The sequence below is a fragment of the Helianthus annuus genome, chromosome 10 (assembly GCF_002127325.2).
Source record: "Helianthus annuus cultivar XRQ/B chromosome 10, HanXRQr2.0-SUNRISE, whole genome shotgun sequence".
Taxonomy (NCBI): Eukaryota; Viridiplantae; Streptophyta; class Magnoliopsida; order Asterales; family Asteraceae; genus Helianthus; species Helianthus annuus.
Window position 1 is genome coordinate 132,835,075 of NC_035442.2, and position 18,300 is coordinate 132,853,374.

Sequence of the window (18,300 nt, forward strand, 5' to 3'; positions counted from 1 at the left end):
TGTTGATGTTGAGTATGATCAGAAGACTAGTATTCATTATTACACTTCAAACTTATGCCTCCTAGCTATATTAAGTATTGATTCAAAACAAAAATTCAAAAAACAAATGCCCCAAATGTAGTTCACAAATCTCTCTATCTCTCTCTCTCTCTCTCTCTCTTCATCCCCTTCACACCAAACTTCGCCGGAGATTTTGCACCGCCAAAACAGTTGACATTTCCACAATTCTTTAACAATCCCTCTCTCTCTCTCTCTCTCTCTCTCTCTCTCTCTCTTCATCCCATCCAGACCACCTTCACCGGAGATTTCCACCGCCAAAAAAATCAGCAAATTATCTTCCTCCACACCAACTTCACCGGAGATTTCCACCACCATCAGAGTTTCAAATGCGTCGTTCCTTCTTAGCAAAAGGTAACACCTTTGTTTTCTGTAGAAATCTGTGTGTTTTTTGGTTGTTTACATTTTGAAACAAAAATGTAGGGTTTTATTGTATACTTCTCCATTATTGAGATGCAGGTGGTTGTTTGTCTAATATTGCAAAAAAAAAAGTGATGTTCGGGGGTTTGTGTGTATTTGTTTGGAAAACAAATGATGTTACCAAAATTAGGGCTGGAACCATTGCAGCGGTGGTTACCAGATCCGATGTGTGAGTTAAGATCCAGATGTTAAATAGATCTGGCAGCTTGAAGAAAATCGCACATGAATATGAATATGAATATGAAGATGATGATGATGAATAAGATACGAAGATGACGATGAATCAGATATGAATCTTGTTACTTTTTTTAAATTCTCTTTATTTTTTTTTATCTAAAATTAAACATTTTTTTGTAAGTGTTTTTAGTTGAATCAGGTATTTTAAGGTATGAAATGTGTAAAAATGTGTTATTTATGACTTTTCCCTCTCTCTCTCTCTTTATATCTTTATCTTTTATTTCATTTCCAGTTCTTAAAGATCTTCATCCAGATCTAAAAGTGATCTAAATCCAAAAGATGATCCAGTTCAAAAGATCATCATCCAGATGCTCCAACTTTTTTCTGAATATGTTTTTTTTTGTTCAAGAAGATGAATGTTTTTAATTTATTGATTTATCAATTTTTTGTGTAAAATTTGTTCAAGAAAAAATGCATGTTATATTTTTTCCGTGTCACATAAATAATGTACGTTTACATAAAATAAAGTGCATTGTTACACTTTTTTAGATTATTGTAAAAATAAGTGTGTTGTACATTTTTTATGTTACATTTTATATGTTATGGATTTTTTGGTTTTGTTTTTACCATGTTACATTTTATTTTTGCCTCAGATTTTTGTACATTTTTGCTGTATTTACATAAAATAAAGTGCATTGTTACATTTTTTTAGATTATTGTAAAAATAAGTGTGTTGTTACATTTTTTATGTTACATTTTATATGTTATGGATTTTTTGGTTTTGTTTTTATCATGTTACATTTTATTTTTGCCTCAGATTTTTGTACATTTTTGCTGTATCCGTGTTACCTTTTTTTTTCACTGAGATTTTTGTACATTTTTTCTCTATGTGTGTTTGATCATGTGCTTTTGTTGATGGTTGCTTGAATATCTTTTTTTTTCAAAAACGTTTCGTATTGTGAGGAATGTTGATGTTTTTTTAATTGAAATGCAGGGAAAAAAGGGATCTACCACAAAATTGGAAAAAAAGGTGTTAAAAGGAAACTAATAAGTATTTAATCTCAAATTATTATTACATTAATTTGTATAGCTTGTGTTTACGGATTTCTTTTGTAACATTGCGGAAATGTTTTGTTTTATGTATGGTGCTCTGATTAGATATCTTATTACCTGGTTATATAAAAAAAACTTTTGGGATTTGTTTTTTATTTATATGTACAAATGTGAAATGAAACAAAAAAAATGTCTATGTTGTAGCATTAATGTGTATTTCTATGTAGGATAAAATATGAAAAAATGATTTTTGTAACATATGACTCGTTTTGTGTAACGTATGAAAAAAATGATTTTTGTAATTGGTCTTACATACGCCAAGTGAAAAAATGTACATCAATCAGTTGTTACATCAAAACACTGATGTGGTTTTGTATAAAATGTTCCTATAAAATGGATGCAAAATTATTAAGGGTCTTTAACAACCGTTCATTACCAAAAAGATTTAGCAAATATGACATACACTTTGAAGTGACATAAATCAAAACACACAATAGGAAAAAAAAAGTGACAAAGTATCAATTCACTGATGTGATTATTATATAAATAAAATAGGTGGTGGTTAACAGTGAAAAAAAAGAGTGACAAAGTACCTATCTCTGGAGCATGCATTTAATGAGGAGTGTGGTGGTTAACATGGATCCTAAGACCATGCGTAATGGTGTAACATTATAATGCCCCCACCATGGGGCGTTTTGCGCCATGTGGCAGCCCAGTCAGCAAGGGGCATTATACCATAAAATGGTGTAGTGGGGCATTATTCAGATAATGCCCATGCAATCATTTCCCAATTATTTTTTTTAAACTTTAAATACTTTATTAAATAAAAAAAATACAATACTAGAAATAAAAAACATAAAATCCGATTAAATAAAAAAAATACTACAAATAAAAAAATTAAAATCCGAATATAAAAAAAAAGACTAGTTTTCATCTTCGCTTTCTTCACCCTCGTCCTCCGTTTCTTCCTCTCCCTCCGGTGGAACATACCGAACCGACCATGCGTGGTGTAGTAAATCAACCATTAACTGGGAATGGTACGGTTCGTAACGCAACTCTCGCGCGTTATTCACTCTTTCTTCCATTGACGCCTGCGGATGCTCTTCTTGAACGGCTTCTGGCACATAATTCTGGCATATTGCCTTTCCTTCGTCTTCCAAAATCATGTTGTGCATGATTATACACGCGTACATAGCATCTCTCATTTTTTGCTTGCTCCATGCACGACAAGGATTTCTCAAATAATGCCAGCGTTGTTTAAGAACCCCAAAGCATCTCTCAATGTCTTTTCGTGAAGACTCTTGAACCTTTTTAAAATATGCTCTTTTTTCATCAAAAGGATCACTATACGTTTTCACGAAAATCGAATACCTAGGATATATTCCGTCGCTCAAGTAATATCCATGAGGGTAATAGTTTCCATTTGCGTAAAACGACGCTTTAGGAGCTTTGCCAGAAATCCACTCCTCTAACAGCGGAGATTGTTCAAAAACGTTGATATCATTGCATGACCCGACCACGCCAAAGTAAGCAGACCAAACCCAAAGGTCCTGTGAAGCAACCGCCTGAAGAATAATAGTGGGTCCTTTTTGGTCACCACGTGTGTGTTGGCCTCGCCATGCAGTCGGGCAGTTATCCCAACGCCAATGCATGCAATCTATGCTCCCGATCATACCAGGCAAACCATGCTCGGCATTATGTACCTCGTAGATCTTTTGAAGGTCCTCCCATGTAGGCGTTCTAAGATAACGCGCACCGTACACATCAATTATACCTTTATAAAAAAAAAAATAGTCACAAAAAAAAATTAAAGAAATTGTAAACATAGACAAAAAAAATAAAAGTGTAAAGTATAGGAATTTTACCGCGACAAAAATGCTCCAAGCTATCTCTCGTTGTTTTCTCCCCCATTTTTAGATACTCGTCATTGATGTCGGTAGTGTTTCCATAAGCAAGGATTCGTAACGCCGAGGTACACTTTTGGATACCGGTAAATCCAAGTTCCCCTCTCGCATCCGCTTTTTGTTTAAAAAAATCGTAGTTGGCTTCCAAGTCGTGGACTATACGTAGAAATAACCGCTTACTCATTCGGAAACGACGTCTAAACATTTCGTTCGAATATGTCGGCTCCTCGTCAAAATAATCCTTCATCAAACGATCGTGTGCCCCGCGTCGGTCTCGTTCAATATAACCTCTTTTACCTTTTTTGGCTTGTGGGCGACGACAATGCTCGGCATATCTCATCGCTAGTTTACAAGCACCCGTAACCGCCTCTTGCTCAACCTCCTCATCGGTTGAACCATCGCCATCCGCAAAAAACTCGTGATAGCAATAGTTTAGCATGGAGGAAGAACTAGGAGAATCCATCAAGTTTTTATAAAATTCTTGTATTTTTTAGAGAGTTTTTGTGATTATTTGAGTTGAAAATGTTTGAGGGTATATATATATATATATAGGGGGAAATAAAAAAAAAAAAAAAATAAAAACTAGCCGTTAGCAACTAGCCGTTTGATTCGTCCGTTCCACATTCTCGAGCGTTTTAAAAATCACGCCAAAACAAATTTTTTTCAAAAAAAACGCCGGAAAACGCCCCGTGTAATGGCGAATCCGGCGTTATGCAGCGTTTTTTTTCAAATTTTTTTAAAAAAAACGCCCCGTTACGGGGGGTCTAACAAAAAGTATGTCAGGCAAGGAAATTACTTATATGCCCTCAACATCCTTTTCAAGAGCTGAGACGTGGCACTTTGGTGTCCATCTAATGGATTTTCAGGGTTTAGTCAATTGGAGTGAGTTTTCTCCTTATAATTAGCCTCTATATATATATATATATATATATATATATATATATATATATATATATATATATATATAACTTGATGTTTGAAACGAATATAAACAAATATATTCATTTTATAATAATATTCGAACTAACGACGGTTGTAATAAATATAACAAATTATATTTTTGGTTACATAATCGTCGAATAATAGTCATTCGAAATAACTATAAACAATTATATTTATTATATAAACTTACACGAGTTAACGAAGTTTAGAATAAATATAAACGATTATATTTGTTTTATAGAATATTTCTGAGTTTTTGGCGTTTGAAATAAATATATATAATTATATTTATTTTATAAAAGTTTAAAGTTTTCGTTGATCGGAATAAATATAATAACTAATTATATTTATTTTATAAAAAGTGTTCGAATTTCAATGCGTTTCGTAAAGCGTCGCCAAAATAAATACATCTTTATATTTATTTTTGGGTAAATTACTTTTTGAGTCCTTGTGTTTTAGTGGTTTTAACCACTTGAGTCCAAAATCAAAAAGTTTAACGCCCCAAGTCCCTAGCCATTTATTTTGTAACGTTTTGAGTCCAATTTTGTTCATTTTATAACGATTTGAGTCCAAAAAATTGGACTCAAAAGGTTAAAATTTGGACTCAAAAGGACTCAAATGGTTAAAGAAAATGCTTATAGGGACTCAGGTCGTTAATTTTTTTGCTTTTGGACTCAACTAGTTAAAATCACTAAAACACAGGGACTCAAAAAGTAATTTACCCTTTATTTTTTTACAATAAAACTCGAATTCCGTTAAGTGTTGTTTTGAAACTATAAATACGTGTCGTGTTTCAGATTTTTATGAAAATCGGGCAGAGTTTCCTCTGTTTTTAGGATAAGCCGACAATTCAATTTGTCGTTATTTTGTCAAAATTAAACAATTCAATCAAACAATGTATATATAATTTTCGCCAAGTGCAAAAACGTAAATAATCACTAATGTATAAACTAGGTTACGAGGGTTCGAGCTCGGTTCACGTAATCTAAAATCTAATGTAAACTAACTCGCTACGCTAAAAACTTTACCGGGTCTTTCGTTGACTGTTGTTGACCCGACAGTTGACTAGGTTTGACTGGTTGACTGAGTTTGACCACACTTGACTTGTTGACCGGAAATCGAACTTGATGTCTGACCCATAACGATTGTTGACCAACGGACCGTGTCGCGAACCCGAATCAAAACTGAATTGAGTCACCAAACCTGAACAACCTAAACCCGATCCTGACGAAACCCCACCTCTGCCGTGAACAACCTAAACCCGATCCTGACGGAACCCCACCTCTGCCGCCGCACGGCGGCTTTGTTTGCTGTCGGCGACCACCGTCACCAGTCCTCATCATCATCACCAGCATCATCATCTATTAACAAAGGAATCATGTCTCTGCCGTTATCATTTGGAACTAAAAAAATCAAAAGAAACGAGAGAGGTGAGTGAACCAGAAGGAGTTAAACTCACCAGAGTTTGTTGTTGGTTGTCGGAACAGAAGTGCCCCCGCTGACACCTGAAACCCTTGCCGGAATCCTGCTACCGCCGCCATGAGTGCCCATCAAAAGGGTTCGGCTCCTCTCTTCTTCGACATCTCACTCCTTCCCATCGATCTGTGAGGTAATGGATGTTTCGCTCGACTATGGTGGGTGTTTGTCGGAGAAACAGATATGGGATGGGTTGTGATGTAGGTGTTTGCAGGAATAACATCAACCGAGAAGACGACCGGAGCTTCTCCAGTGGCTGTATTGAAGAGAGCGAGAAGGGCATGGGGGTAAGGGTTTGGGTGGGATGTGTGTGAACGTTTGGAGAGTGTGCGACAGCCGGTAGACTGACCGGATTCCAGCTCCGGTCGCCGGAATCGGCACAAAAAGAAGAGAGCAGATTGTGGGTGTCTGCTGAGTTTATTTGGGAGGAAGCCATGGTTTTGAACTTATAAGATGGCTTTTATACTAGGGTTCTTTAGTGGGCTTGGGCCCTAGTCCCACAAGCCCGTTTCGCGCGGCTTGATACGTTTTCGAAGCCTGTTTTCGAATCCCGATTGTCATAAAATATTGTAAAATAAAATTTTAGAGTTGAAACGCTCAAAATTACATCGGATATCGATATTTGACGCGTATGATCGTCATTGCATTAAAATCACGTCAAACACTTCGGTTGTCGTTTCTTGTTCTTTTTTCGATCCGATTTAAACTACTGGCATTAAAATTTGAAAACGAACCTAAATATATCATAATATATTAATACCGAGACGTAATTCGAGTCCGATGCTTCCGTTTCGTTGTCGATGCCTTCTTGTTACAGCGTTTTTCGTTCACGTTTGCGTTTTGTGCCATTCGAAGCATGATACTTTCGCAAAACCGCATTCATATGTTTAAATTATATGTGTAATCTTCGTATTTGTTGGCATTTTCAGTATTTTTGTATGGCGTTAGTTCATTATCGCTTAACAGTCAGCAGTTTTCCCGAAAATCACCATACACGCACTGTAAAGTCAGATAGGCATTCCTAGGCATTCCAATAGCCTAATTAAGTTAATTTGTGTCTTAAACACTATTTATTATTGCCTTAAAAGTTCGCTTAATCACGTAATTAGAATCCGTTAATTATTGGTTGTCACAGTACAATCCCTCCATCTGTCCCCTCTACAAATATTATATTTACACCATCTTCTCCTACTAGTCACGCACATGCATCCTCTCCATCTACCGAAACCCATTTCACTTCGTCTAACTCTCCAATCTCACCCGTAGCTACTTCACGAACTCCTACCTCATCCATCAACCCTCCCTCGCTTACCCCATCGTCAAACTCCACACCTACAACGACTACAACCACCTCACTTCAAACTCCCTCCCACTCGTTTCCACCCACCCCATCACCAACATCATCACCAACTCCTCCTAAATGCAACAGAAAACCAAATCCCAAATATTATAACCTTTCCCTAATCAACTTTACCACTGTTCACCCTATTCCGCCAGCTCTTGAACCCACCACTCACAGACAAACATCCAAAGATCCTTTATGGCGCAAGGCTATGGATGACGAGTATAATGCCTTACTTCACAATCACACGTGGGAATTAGTTCTATCAAATTCTCATCAACCAGTCGGTTGCAAATGGGTGTTTCGCATTAAAGTCACTTGGATGGCACAATTGCTAAATACAAGGCACGACTAGTGGCTAAGGGGTTCCTTCAAGAATACGGAAAGGACTATTTTGATACGTTTAGTCTCGTCACCAAACCCATAACCATTCGCACCGTCTTATCCATTGCTATTTCGTGGGGGTGGTCTCTTCGGCAATTAGACGTCAATAACGCCTTCTTGCACGGTGAATTGCAAGAAGAAGTTTACATGGTTCAACTACCAGGTTATGTCCATCCACAATTCCCGAACCACATTTGACGCCTTAAAATCATTTATGGCCTTAAACAAGCACGACGTGCTTGGTACATGGCCTTGACGTCTTTTTTACTTAACTCGGGTTTTTCCAAGTCTCTTGCCGACCCCTCTCACTTTATTTATAATCGTGACAATGTTACATGCTACTTCATGGTATACGTTGATGATATAATTATGACAGGTAATCATCTTTCGTTCATCAATCAGTTTGTTACCACTCTTGCAATTCGTTTCTCAATCAAGGATTTGGGATACCCAAATCATTTTCTTGGTGTTGAGATCATTCCAACCCGTCAGGGCTTGTTTCTATCCTAACACAGACATATCCTTGAAATTCTTACACACCATCACATGGATGGTGCCAAGGTGGTAACGACTCCACTAAGTTCTTTCCAAATTCTCACACTTGACGACGGTACTCCTAAAGTTGATCCAACACCATATAGAAAGCTAGTTGGCTCCTTACAATACCTTGCTTTCACACGATCTGACATCTCCTTTGCAGTCAATCGGCTCTCTCAGTTCATGCATTCTCCGTCCCAAACACACTGGCAAGCTCTCAAGCGACTGCTACGTTATTTGAAAGGTACATTGTATCATGGTTTATTTTTGAACCGGAAATCACCCTTTGAGCTTACCGCGTTCTCTGACTCTGATTGGGGAGGGGTTATCACCGCAGGTTGGTCTACCACAGCATATATTTTGTACCTTGGATCTAACATCATATCTTGGAAATCCGCATGCCAAAAGTCGGTTTCCTGATCTTCAACAGAAGCGGAGTACAAAACACTTGCGAATGCTGCAGCTGAGTTGGCATGGGTTCAAAATCTTCTTCATGAGCTTGGTTTACCTATTAAGGATTCACCGCGTCTGTATTACGACAACACAGGTGCTACATACGTATGCGCTAATCCCATATATCACTTGCGTATGAAACACGTTGCTTTGGACTACCGTTTTGTAAGAGAGAAAGTTGCTCCAGGTGCCATCAAAGTTCATCACATCAACTCTACCGATCAACTCGCGGATGTACTTACAAAGCCACTTTCATGAGCTCCTTTCTTATCTTTGCGGTCCAAGATTGGAGTCTCCGATGGATCCACCATCTTGCGGGGGCGTATTACGACACACACAAATCAAGGATAAAATAATTCAAAATATTCAATTTAAATGTTTGATCTCGATCAAAGTGTTGTAATTGTAAATATAGTAATGACGTAATTATCTCCTTTATTTATGCTTGTAATTCTATTTAGAATTAATTACTGTTTTCGTCCATGTGATTTGTCAAAAATCACTATTTCAGTCCATTAGTTTAAAAATACGATTTCAGACCCCCGTGGTTTCACTTTCGTAACCATTTCAGTCCAATCTCCTAACACCGTCTATTTTACCGTTTAGTTTTTAATGAAATACCTAAATTACCCTTGTGTTAATTAAATGTGGACTTATATGATTTTATTATTGGATTTATATGATTTTATTGTTGTATGACATATGGATTTAAATTGGATTATAGGGTTCGACCCACCATGGCTTCAGTAGAAGTAGAAGTCTGGCACTATTTTTACATATATGGTTCCAAAATTTTAGTTTTAGATTTTAGAATGAGAAAATGTCCATGTAAGCATTATTTTCAAAGTTATTATGTTAATTGATGCTGCTAGGAAGATATTAGTTGGGGTGGGGTAATGGGTCACCGGACATTAGGAGGGTCGGGTTGTGATGCCGGAGAAGATGATCGGAAACTTTTGCTGCAAATGAGAGTAGGAATGGAGTGAGGTGGGGCAGCGTGGGATTGTGTTTTAACAAGTGGGTCCTAGAATACAATCTTTTAAATTCCATGGCTTTTTTATTTAATTAACACAAGGGTAATTTAGGTATTTCTTTAAAAAACTTATCGGTAAAATAGACGGTGTTATGATACTGGAGTGAAATGGTTACGAAAGTGAAACCACAGGGACTGAAATCATAATTTTTTAACTAATGGACTAAAATAGTGATTTTTAACAAACCACATAAACGAAAACAGTAATTAACTGTTCTATTTAATATTGGAATAACATTGAGCATTCAAGCCATAATAAATTCTATAACCATAAAATTATTGTTATTATTACTCTATATTACTATATATTACTATTAGAATTGAAATGAATAGTGATTTAAAAATTATAATAATATATATTTTTTAACACTTTTATTATTTAATATTATAATAATAATTATTTTCTTTCCTTTTTAACTTTAATTTTTTTTAATATCAGGGGTTGGTATAAGCTTGGTGTCAACCGGTATCGAACCAGTACTGGTATCGAAAATACCGGGGCGGTCCTGTTCGGTATCAGTACATGAAGGTAAAAACCGGCACTAATACAGAAAACGCCAAAAGTTGGTGCCGAATTGATATTGAAAATATTTTGGTTCGAGAAATTCAGTGCTGCTACCCGGTACCATTTGCTCATCCCTGATCACCGTTACCGTACGAACAATGGTATCGTACAACTTTTTTTTGTTGATTTTCTTCAACTTTTAATTTTTTTTCTTTTTTTAGTTTCAGGGGTAGGGATGAGCTCGGTGCCAAACGATACGGAATCGGTACTGATACCGAAAATACCGGTTACGGTACCTGTATATGAAGGTGAAAACGGTAGTGAACCGGTACCAGGAACGCCAAAGTCGGTACCGAATTGGTACTTAAGATCTTTCGGTTCGGCTAATTTGGTACCGGTACCCAGAACAATTTGTTCATCTCTGACCACGGGTTTCATACGAACAACATCGTTACCATACAACTTTTTTGGTTGATTTTCTTTCGGTTATTTTTTAGTGTTTTTTTTTTACATTTTTTTTATTCTTGTCAGCAGTTCCGTTCGCAACACGCTCGTAGTGATTTCAAAACACATGTAAACACAGATTATTTGCGGCGAACTTCTTTAAACCTAGTGTTCTTAACATTTTTTTATCATATAGATCTATTATCTATATTAAAACAAAACAAACTTATGCCACTTGGCATCTTCTTAAACCACTAAGTGCCACCTGGCATTCTCATGCTCCACAGAGACTATATTTGAGCGGCAATCCAAGTCTATTCTTCTGTTCTCTTTTCTCTTAGCATCTTATATCAATCACATTAATTGCAGTTTCCATAAATATAATCCACGCCTCCCAATTTCCTTTTCTTCCATCATTCAGGAAACCCTAATTCACGCCTCTCAAATTTTCAAATTGCGATTAAGGGACCGAAACCGACGATCCATCAGTTGATCATCTTCCTCTGCATCGACTTCGTATTGATGGCGATTTTCTTATACATCAGGTATGTGCATCTTTATTATTATTTTTGTTCGATTACTTATCAGTTTGGATTTAGGGTTTCAAGTTCAAATTTTTTGAATATAATGTTTTGATTATAAAAATACGTAGGCCACTTCTTCTGCTCCTCCATCTGTTCCTCCGCCATAAAATTTGGGGGGTTTGCCGTGATTTCCGAACGCCGTCATCGCAATAACAACACCAGACAATCGTTGCTGCGCCGTGATTACGGGGTTCGCCGTGATTTCCGATCTCCGTGATTTCCGATCGTCTCGACTCCATAGGTTCCACCCACACAGCAACAACAGCCGTCGCTCGACCACCACCCCCTCCGTAAGATCTCAACCATATGCTCTGAATGTGCTTTGAATTATTACTTCAAGAATATAGTTTTTTCTTAATTTTATTAGATCTTTCAACATGATAGTTTTTTCTTAATTTTATTAGATCTGTCAACAATATAGTTTTTTTTCTATTAGATCTTTGTAATTCGAATATAAGTTATAAAATTGGTAGTGGGTTGCTTTCTATTCTGATGATACATTAGGAATAATGGATAAAGTTTGTGAATTTGTGACTACATAATGTAATTTTTGGATAATAGAATGTGATTTTAGATAATGGATACAGTTGGTGAATTTGTTTTAGCACTATATTGATTTTCCCTAATAAATATATTTAGTTATTAGGAAGGGAACGCCTCGCTTGCGGTATGCGCATATAATGTATATATGTGTGGGCCATTGGAGGGCAAAAGTGAAAGTGCACTAATTTTAACGTTATTTTACTAATTTCGTGAAAATAACGTTAAAAGCTGAGGACGGTTAATCATGTGATGGCGTTGATAGCTAAAAGACAAAAGGGTACATGCACTAATCGGTCTTTGTCCCGATTTCATGTGCTTTCTTGAATCAGATTTACAGAAAGATCAAGTTTTTTTATGGTTCTTCATTTCAATCTGCTAATACGAATCGGATTCGTTTAACAAGATTTAAGTTTTCCTTGAAAATGCGAAGCTTTACATGATTCCATAAGATATTTACATAACTATACAACTTTCCGTTGTTACTAGATGTGGCCCGGATTGGTAAAAACTGCAAAAGAAGGAGGCGTAGACGTGATTGAAACGTACGTATTTTGGAATGGACATGAACCATCACCAGGCAATGTGAGTGGCATTTCAGGCTTTCTTCAACTTTGACAAAAAGTCAAAATTGCTACTTTCAACTGTCTTCATGTTGACTGATTAATCTTTTTTTTTGTGTTTTCTTGATGTTGTTTTATTAGTACTACTTTGGTGGAAGGTACGATCTACCCAAATTTGTGAAGATAATTCAGGATGCCGGTATGCTTTTGATTCTTCGGATCGGCCCATTCGTTGCCGCAGAATGGAACTTTGGGTATGCCCATGAGGCCATGACTATTGTTTCTCAATTTAATTTCAATATTGAGTTTTTTATGCTTTAAATATTAAAACTAATATTTCTTTCAAAAATTCCTGATGACTTACCATTAAAACATTCAGCGGTATACCTGTTTGGTTACATTATGTGCCTGGGACTGTCTTCAGAACCGACAACGAACCTTTCAAGGTGAGAAATCGGTTAATGTTTCTTCTAAATTTCATAAGATTCCTCAATATTGTGTATATAGACGTGTGTTGTTGGCGGAAAATGCAGCATTACATGCAAAACTTCACAACTCTAATTGTGAATATGATGAAGAAAGATAAGTTTTTCGCATCACAGGGTGGGCCCATTATCTTAGCTCAGGCAAGTAAAGATCAAATATCTCAAACTCTTGACACCATACAATGATACGGCTATACGGATTCTTATTTATTCGGAAAGTAACCTTTTTTTTGTTTGACTTATTGTAGGTGGAAAACGAGTACGGATACTACGAAGCTGCATATGGTGAAGGTGGCAAACGTTACACTCAATGGGCAGCTAAAATGGCTCTTTCTCAAAATATAGGTGTACCGTGGATAATGTGTCAGCAATGGGATAATGTGTTCTGCTCAATATATGTTAAGGTCAAAATAGATTCGGGTCAGTCAAAACGGGTTTTGCTCGGGTTCTAAAAATTGCTATAAAATCCTTTGTACAATAACATCTCAATACCTATAAAAAATGAATCAAAACATATTTACCTAAGTGAGAAAAATCATAATTTTATACGTTTATATTGAAAAGTTCTTTAGGGTGACTCTATACCTAAGTATTAGTCTGACTCTAGGGTTCTGATTAAGTTCCGCTAGCTTAGACTTGATTCCGGGAAAGTACTATATGTTGTATTTCTACGAAGAAGGTAAATTACTCAAATAAGTTTTTGTATGACTTTACTGATGAGAACATGACTTATGTGTGCTTGATGTTGTTAGTTACTTTTTTTATATGTACACATAAAATAAGTCAAACTAATACTTCTTACTATTAAAAGATAAAAATGCAGCTGCATATGTGGTTAAAAGAGGGATACAATTCAGCTACAAATGTGACAATAAAAGAGTCCCAAATACAGCTGAAAATGTGCTAAACAGTAGATAAAAAATAGCTGCAAATATAATAAAAAGAGGCTCAAAACATGGTTGAAAATGTGCTAAAACAGAGATAAAAAGTAGCTGCAAAAGTGATAAAAGAGGATCTAAAAAACGTTGGGAGTAAACGTTTTCATTTACAGGTATTTGTCTCTGTTGGCCTTAAAACAATTTTTAATACTGTTCAAAGTTCCATTGTAATGACAAGTCTTTGTTATAATGCAGCTGCTTAAACAAGCCGAAAATTCTATGGTCGACATATTGAAGCTTGCTGTTATTTCCTCAGTATACATTCCAATATAGGTACATTTATATGATTTAACAAATTGTTTCATAGAACCAATTTCTTACCTTCCATAATTTTTTTTTTCAGCCTGCATCACCTATAAGATCTGAATATGATGTAAAGCATGGTGGCAATCAAAGCAACTTATATATTGAAAGATTGAAGCCCGATTGATCTAAGCATCTTTTGATTGTAATTTAAATTTTTCTACCCGGGTATCTTTTGATCTAAGCATCTTATGCCGTTCATTCTCTCTCTGCGAAAGTGCAAAACCGCCATCGGTCACATCCCTAATCAGACTCGAACGTCGAGTAATCGCCTTTTTAGCCTAATCGGACTCCAATTGTCTTCCTCTGTTGGCCATCGTCGTTGTCATATATTTGCAGTTGCCGCTTATCGGCTCCGTCTTTACAGGTTTGATCTTTTTTTTAACATTTTTATTAAATTTTACTTACATACAATTCATATTGGTTAACACTCAAGCCTAATCGCTAACTTCGCAGGTGAAATACAAAACTTTTGTTTTAGAGATCAAAGGCTCAGTACCTTCTTTTTTGCACTTGGTAGGTATGACGGTGCCTTTTCTTTGTTTCTATGAACTTAAAAAGCATCACTTTCACTTAGAACCACACATATTAAGATACCATCTTTAAGTAACAAAAATGTTTTTGATCATTTTCACTTGAGTCTTTACACGTCTTAATTTGTTAATCCATGAAGTAGGGCCAAATGGCTACGAAGGGGCAAATGGATGTGGCATTATTTTGATGAATCTGCTTATATGTTGAATCTGATGTTATTAGGTTGCACACAAGTTGCTCGATAAAATGCTTGAATGAAGTTTTATTCTCACATTGGTTACATTCAAGTGGATGCCACCATAAGGTAAAATACTACCAAATCTTACCTGAATAAAAGCTTACCAACAGGTAAATCAATTTTTATTTATTTATTTATTACATTATCATTTTTATTCCTTTTCTCATTAAGGGTCGCAACGGATCAGGCATGTGGAGATTCAACAGAAGGTGACACATCAGTTTTATCAGTTTAGAAAGAGAGACTGTGATGTCTTTATTATGTTGAGATGTTATTTTTTATTTATTTATAGATTTAACGTGCACAACATTAATGGTTTCTGAAATTGGTTTGATAAAGTTGTTCTAGATCAGATTGCTGTGCCAACAAAAACAGAAGTTCTATGTGTATGTTTGGCCATTTTCTTTCTTTCCTCATTCTACTTTTTATGTTTTCTCTCTTCGTAATGAACATTTTGAATTCTTGACAGACAAAAAGCTTGCACGTCATGCTTATGAAATTGTTGGGCGGATCAGTGGAAGACGGTCGGGCAATCAGTCGATGGTTAGTGGTGAAGAACTAACTAAAGGGGATCGGATCATGTTTCTTCCATGTGGTCTTGCTGCAGGGTCATCTATAACAGTGGTGGGAACTCCTAATTATGCTCATAAAGAGTATGTTCCTCAGCTTGCAAGAATAAAGGGATGTGATCCGATGGTTTTGGTTTCGCAGTTTAAAGTTGAGTTGCAGGGGCTAAAATATGTGGTTGCGGAGGATCCGCCGAAAATTTTGCTTCTGAATCCTCGGTTGAGAGGTGATTGGAGCCATCAACCGGTTATTGAACACAATACGTGCTATAGAATGCAATGGGGGCGGCTCAGAGGTGTGATGGTTTACCATCAAAAGGCGATGATGACATGCTTGGTAAGCATATTGCTATAATTATCAACTTATTAAAATAGGAAGAGAATATAAAGCTTGATTTTTTCTTGGTATTTGATGTACTATATTTTGCAGTTGATGGATTTCCGAGATGCGAAAATTGGATGCGTAACGATGTGGTGGATTCAAAAGAGTCACGAACATCATCATGGTTCAAAAGGTTTATAGCACGGGCGCAGAAACACGAAATGACTTGGCCATTTCCTTTTGTGGAAGGTAAATTATTTGTGCTTACCATACGTGCTATAAATGCTGGAGGCCGCCACGTCACCTCCTTCCCGTATCGTACATTATGTTAATCCAATTTCATAATATTGCTTATTCAACCAATTACATTCATATAACCCATCATTTTATTTACAGTCTTGCCACTTGCAATTGCAAGTTCAAATTGTGAGTGCTTCATATGTGATGATGACACTTTTACAAGGGTGGATACCGTCTTGAAAGAACTAAAGAGGGTCCCGCAACAACGATCCCTTTACATGGGAAATCTTAATCTCTATCACCGGCCTCTTAGACATGGCAAATGGGCTGTCAGTTTTGAGGTCCGATAACAATTAATCATAACTATATGGCAAATGATATAATTAGTTATAGTATTGTCTGGTTTGAAATGGTTCTTTACACATTAATGTTGCAGGAATGGCCAGAAGCAGTATATCCACCTTATGCAAATGGACCAGGATATATTATTGGTTTATATGTACCAGGATATAACTTTAGATGAGAAGAAGTCAGCAATTGATGCGTGGGGGATTTTGTTTTTTAGTTTATATGTACCATGACTTTGTTGTGATGTTATTGTGAAAACTTATGTAACATGGAACTGTGTATTATGGTGGGCATGGTCATGATTCATGAAGATGAACCATGAATCCATGATTGATGTTTCTGAGTATTTTTGGGCCACTGGGTTTTGTTTTGGGCATGTGCCCTTGAAAATGAGGATGTAAGTCTGGATGTACAAATGATTTGTATAGAACTGATTACGCCTCTTTATGTTATTAACATTAATCAAATTTTGATATTGTTTATGGTATATAAGCTTTGAAAAATGGTAGGGTGGGTTTAGGTCAAAAGGGTTCTAAACATAACGGGTATGGATAAAAACTTGTGTTCGAAATGGACTTCCGTTATAAATCTTATAATTATTCGTTTTATAGAGACAAAAGATACTAGGTTATCACCCACAATATGAAAACAAACAATTTACATTTTAACCAACATAAGTAGAATGATTAAAATGTATGTTTTCACCCACAATATATCCATATATATGGATAGGAGGTTATCACCCACAATATATCCACATTTTAACAAAGAAAACTTTGTTACTATTTTATGTAATATCACTTTATTTGCATTACTTTTTCAAAAAATAAAAAAAAAATATATTATTTCTCAAGACATAGGAACGTAAATTGTACTTATGTACTTAAATCTTTTTTAGTCAATATTTTTGTACTTGAATCAACAACATTATTTTACCCATTATTTCAACAATTTTAAGTTATATATTTGTTTTAAGCCACCCGCGAAACCGACAGTGCGAAAGATCTTATAAGAAAAATGCTTGATATAAATCCTAAGAAAAGGCTTACTGCTCATGACGTTCTAAAAATGATTTAATTTATTTTACTAATTTACGTTTGCTTGATTTAACAGGCCACCCATGGATTGTTAGGGCTGGAAACGAGACGAGCTATGTCTGGCTAAAGTGAGCATAACCGCCTCGACTCATTTATCTTTACGAGTTGAAATGTTGTGCTCTATCCAGCTCATCAACCCGTCGCATTTTTAAAGAAAATTAATTTTATATTTCTACACATATTTACAAAAAAGAATTTTTAAACAAAAGAATTTATAATTTATATACAATAAAATTTTGGGTTATAATTTACATGTATTAAAATTAAAATTTGGGTTTTAATTTAAATGAGCCCAATGAGCGAGCCGCCAAGTGGAGCTTACCTTGGCCCGTGCTCGGTCCTTTTACAAACGAGGCGATTTCGATCGAGCCGCGAGCTTTTTGAACAACCCTTACTTTTTTGCCTTTTTGCAGCGCCCAACGGTTGAATGACTTGGGTGAAGAATCAACCAGACTTCCTCTCTTCCTCTCTTGAGGTTGGTAAGTATTGCTTAAATTAATAGAAGTCATCGATCTATCATTGTCGAAACTAGAGTTGGCAAATTGTGCAGGATGGGTCAAAATGGGTCGGAGCGGTTTAAGCCTATCAATACTTTTTATGTCCATTTTGTATATATTTTAGACTACTATTTCTTTTTAGCTAATTTTCCTTCCACATTCGACCCGTTATCAATGAAATACATTTCGACCCGTTATCAAAATGGGTCAGACTTTTATAGTCTGTTAAAAGCTGCAGAAAAAACACCTGGACTTTATTTTTCATATGATGTCAATATAATGCTAAGGACCGTTTTTTCTCCATATTTATGAAAAAAT

At 36.0% G+C, this 18,300-nt stretch overlaps 2 protein-coding genes, 3 long non-coding RNA genes and 1 pseudogene across 5 annotated transcripts; 4 read left to right on the forward strand and 2 right to left on the reverse strand.

Annotated features, from left to right (window-relative positions):
- Positions 1 to 379: 379 nt before the first annotated feature.
- Positions 380 to 829, forward strand: LOC110939496. The gene is made up of 2 exons (XR_002592300.2): positions 380 to 411; positions 517 to 829. It is a non-coding gene; the product is annotated as an uncharacterized LOC110939496 (long non-coding RNA).
- A 1,725-nt stretch (positions 830 to 2,554) lies between these two features.
- Positions 2,555 to 4,372, reverse strand: LOC110885646 (protein ALP1-like). Its single transcript, XM_022133349.2, has 2 exons — positions 3,573 to 4,372; positions 2,555 to 3,481 (listed from the first exon to the last, which is right to left on the reverse strand). Exons 1-2 carry the CDS (start codon positions 4,072 to 4,074, stop codon positions 2,631 to 2,633), a joined length of 1,353 nt encoding a protein of 450 aa, XP_021989041.1. The 5' UTR covers positions 4,075 to 4,372; the 3' UTR covers positions 2,555 to 2,630.
- Positions 4,373 to 5,436: 1,064 nt separating this feature from the next.
- Positions 5,437 to 6,458, reverse strand: LOC110885647. Its single transcript, XR_002562343.2, has 2 exons — positions 6,013 to 6,458; positions 5,437 to 5,914 (listed from the first exon to the last, which is right to left on the reverse strand). It is a non-coding gene; the product is annotated as an uncharacterized LOC110885647 (long non-coding RNA).
- Positions 6,459 to 12,328: 5,870 nt separating this feature from the next.
- On the forward strand, positions 12,329 to 13,440 carry LOC118483268 (beta-galactosidase 10-like). The gene is made up of 5 exons (XM_035978901.1): positions 12,329 to 12,436; positions 12,556 to 12,668; positions 12,794 to 12,860; positions 12,948 to 13,040; positions 13,148 to 13,440. The coding sequence occupies exons 1-5, from the start codon at positions 12,341 to 12,343 to the stop codon at positions 13,349 to 13,351; spliced, it is 573 nt and encodes a 190-aa protein (XP_035834794.1). The 5' UTR covers positions 12,329 to 12,340; the 3' UTR covers positions 13,352 to 13,440.
- A 72-nt stretch (positions 13,441 to 13,512) lies between these two features.
- On the forward strand, positions 13,513 to 16,863 carry LOC110885648 (annotated as a pseudogene).
- Positions 16,864 to 17,849: 986 nt separating this feature from the next.
- LOC110882506 lies at positions 17,850 to 18,213 on the forward strand. The gene is made up of 2 exons (XR_002560118.2): positions 17,850 to 17,964; positions 18,036 to 18,213. It is a non-coding gene; the product is annotated as an uncharacterized LOC110882506 (long non-coding RNA).
- Positions 18,214 to 18,300: the final 87 nt, after the last annotated feature.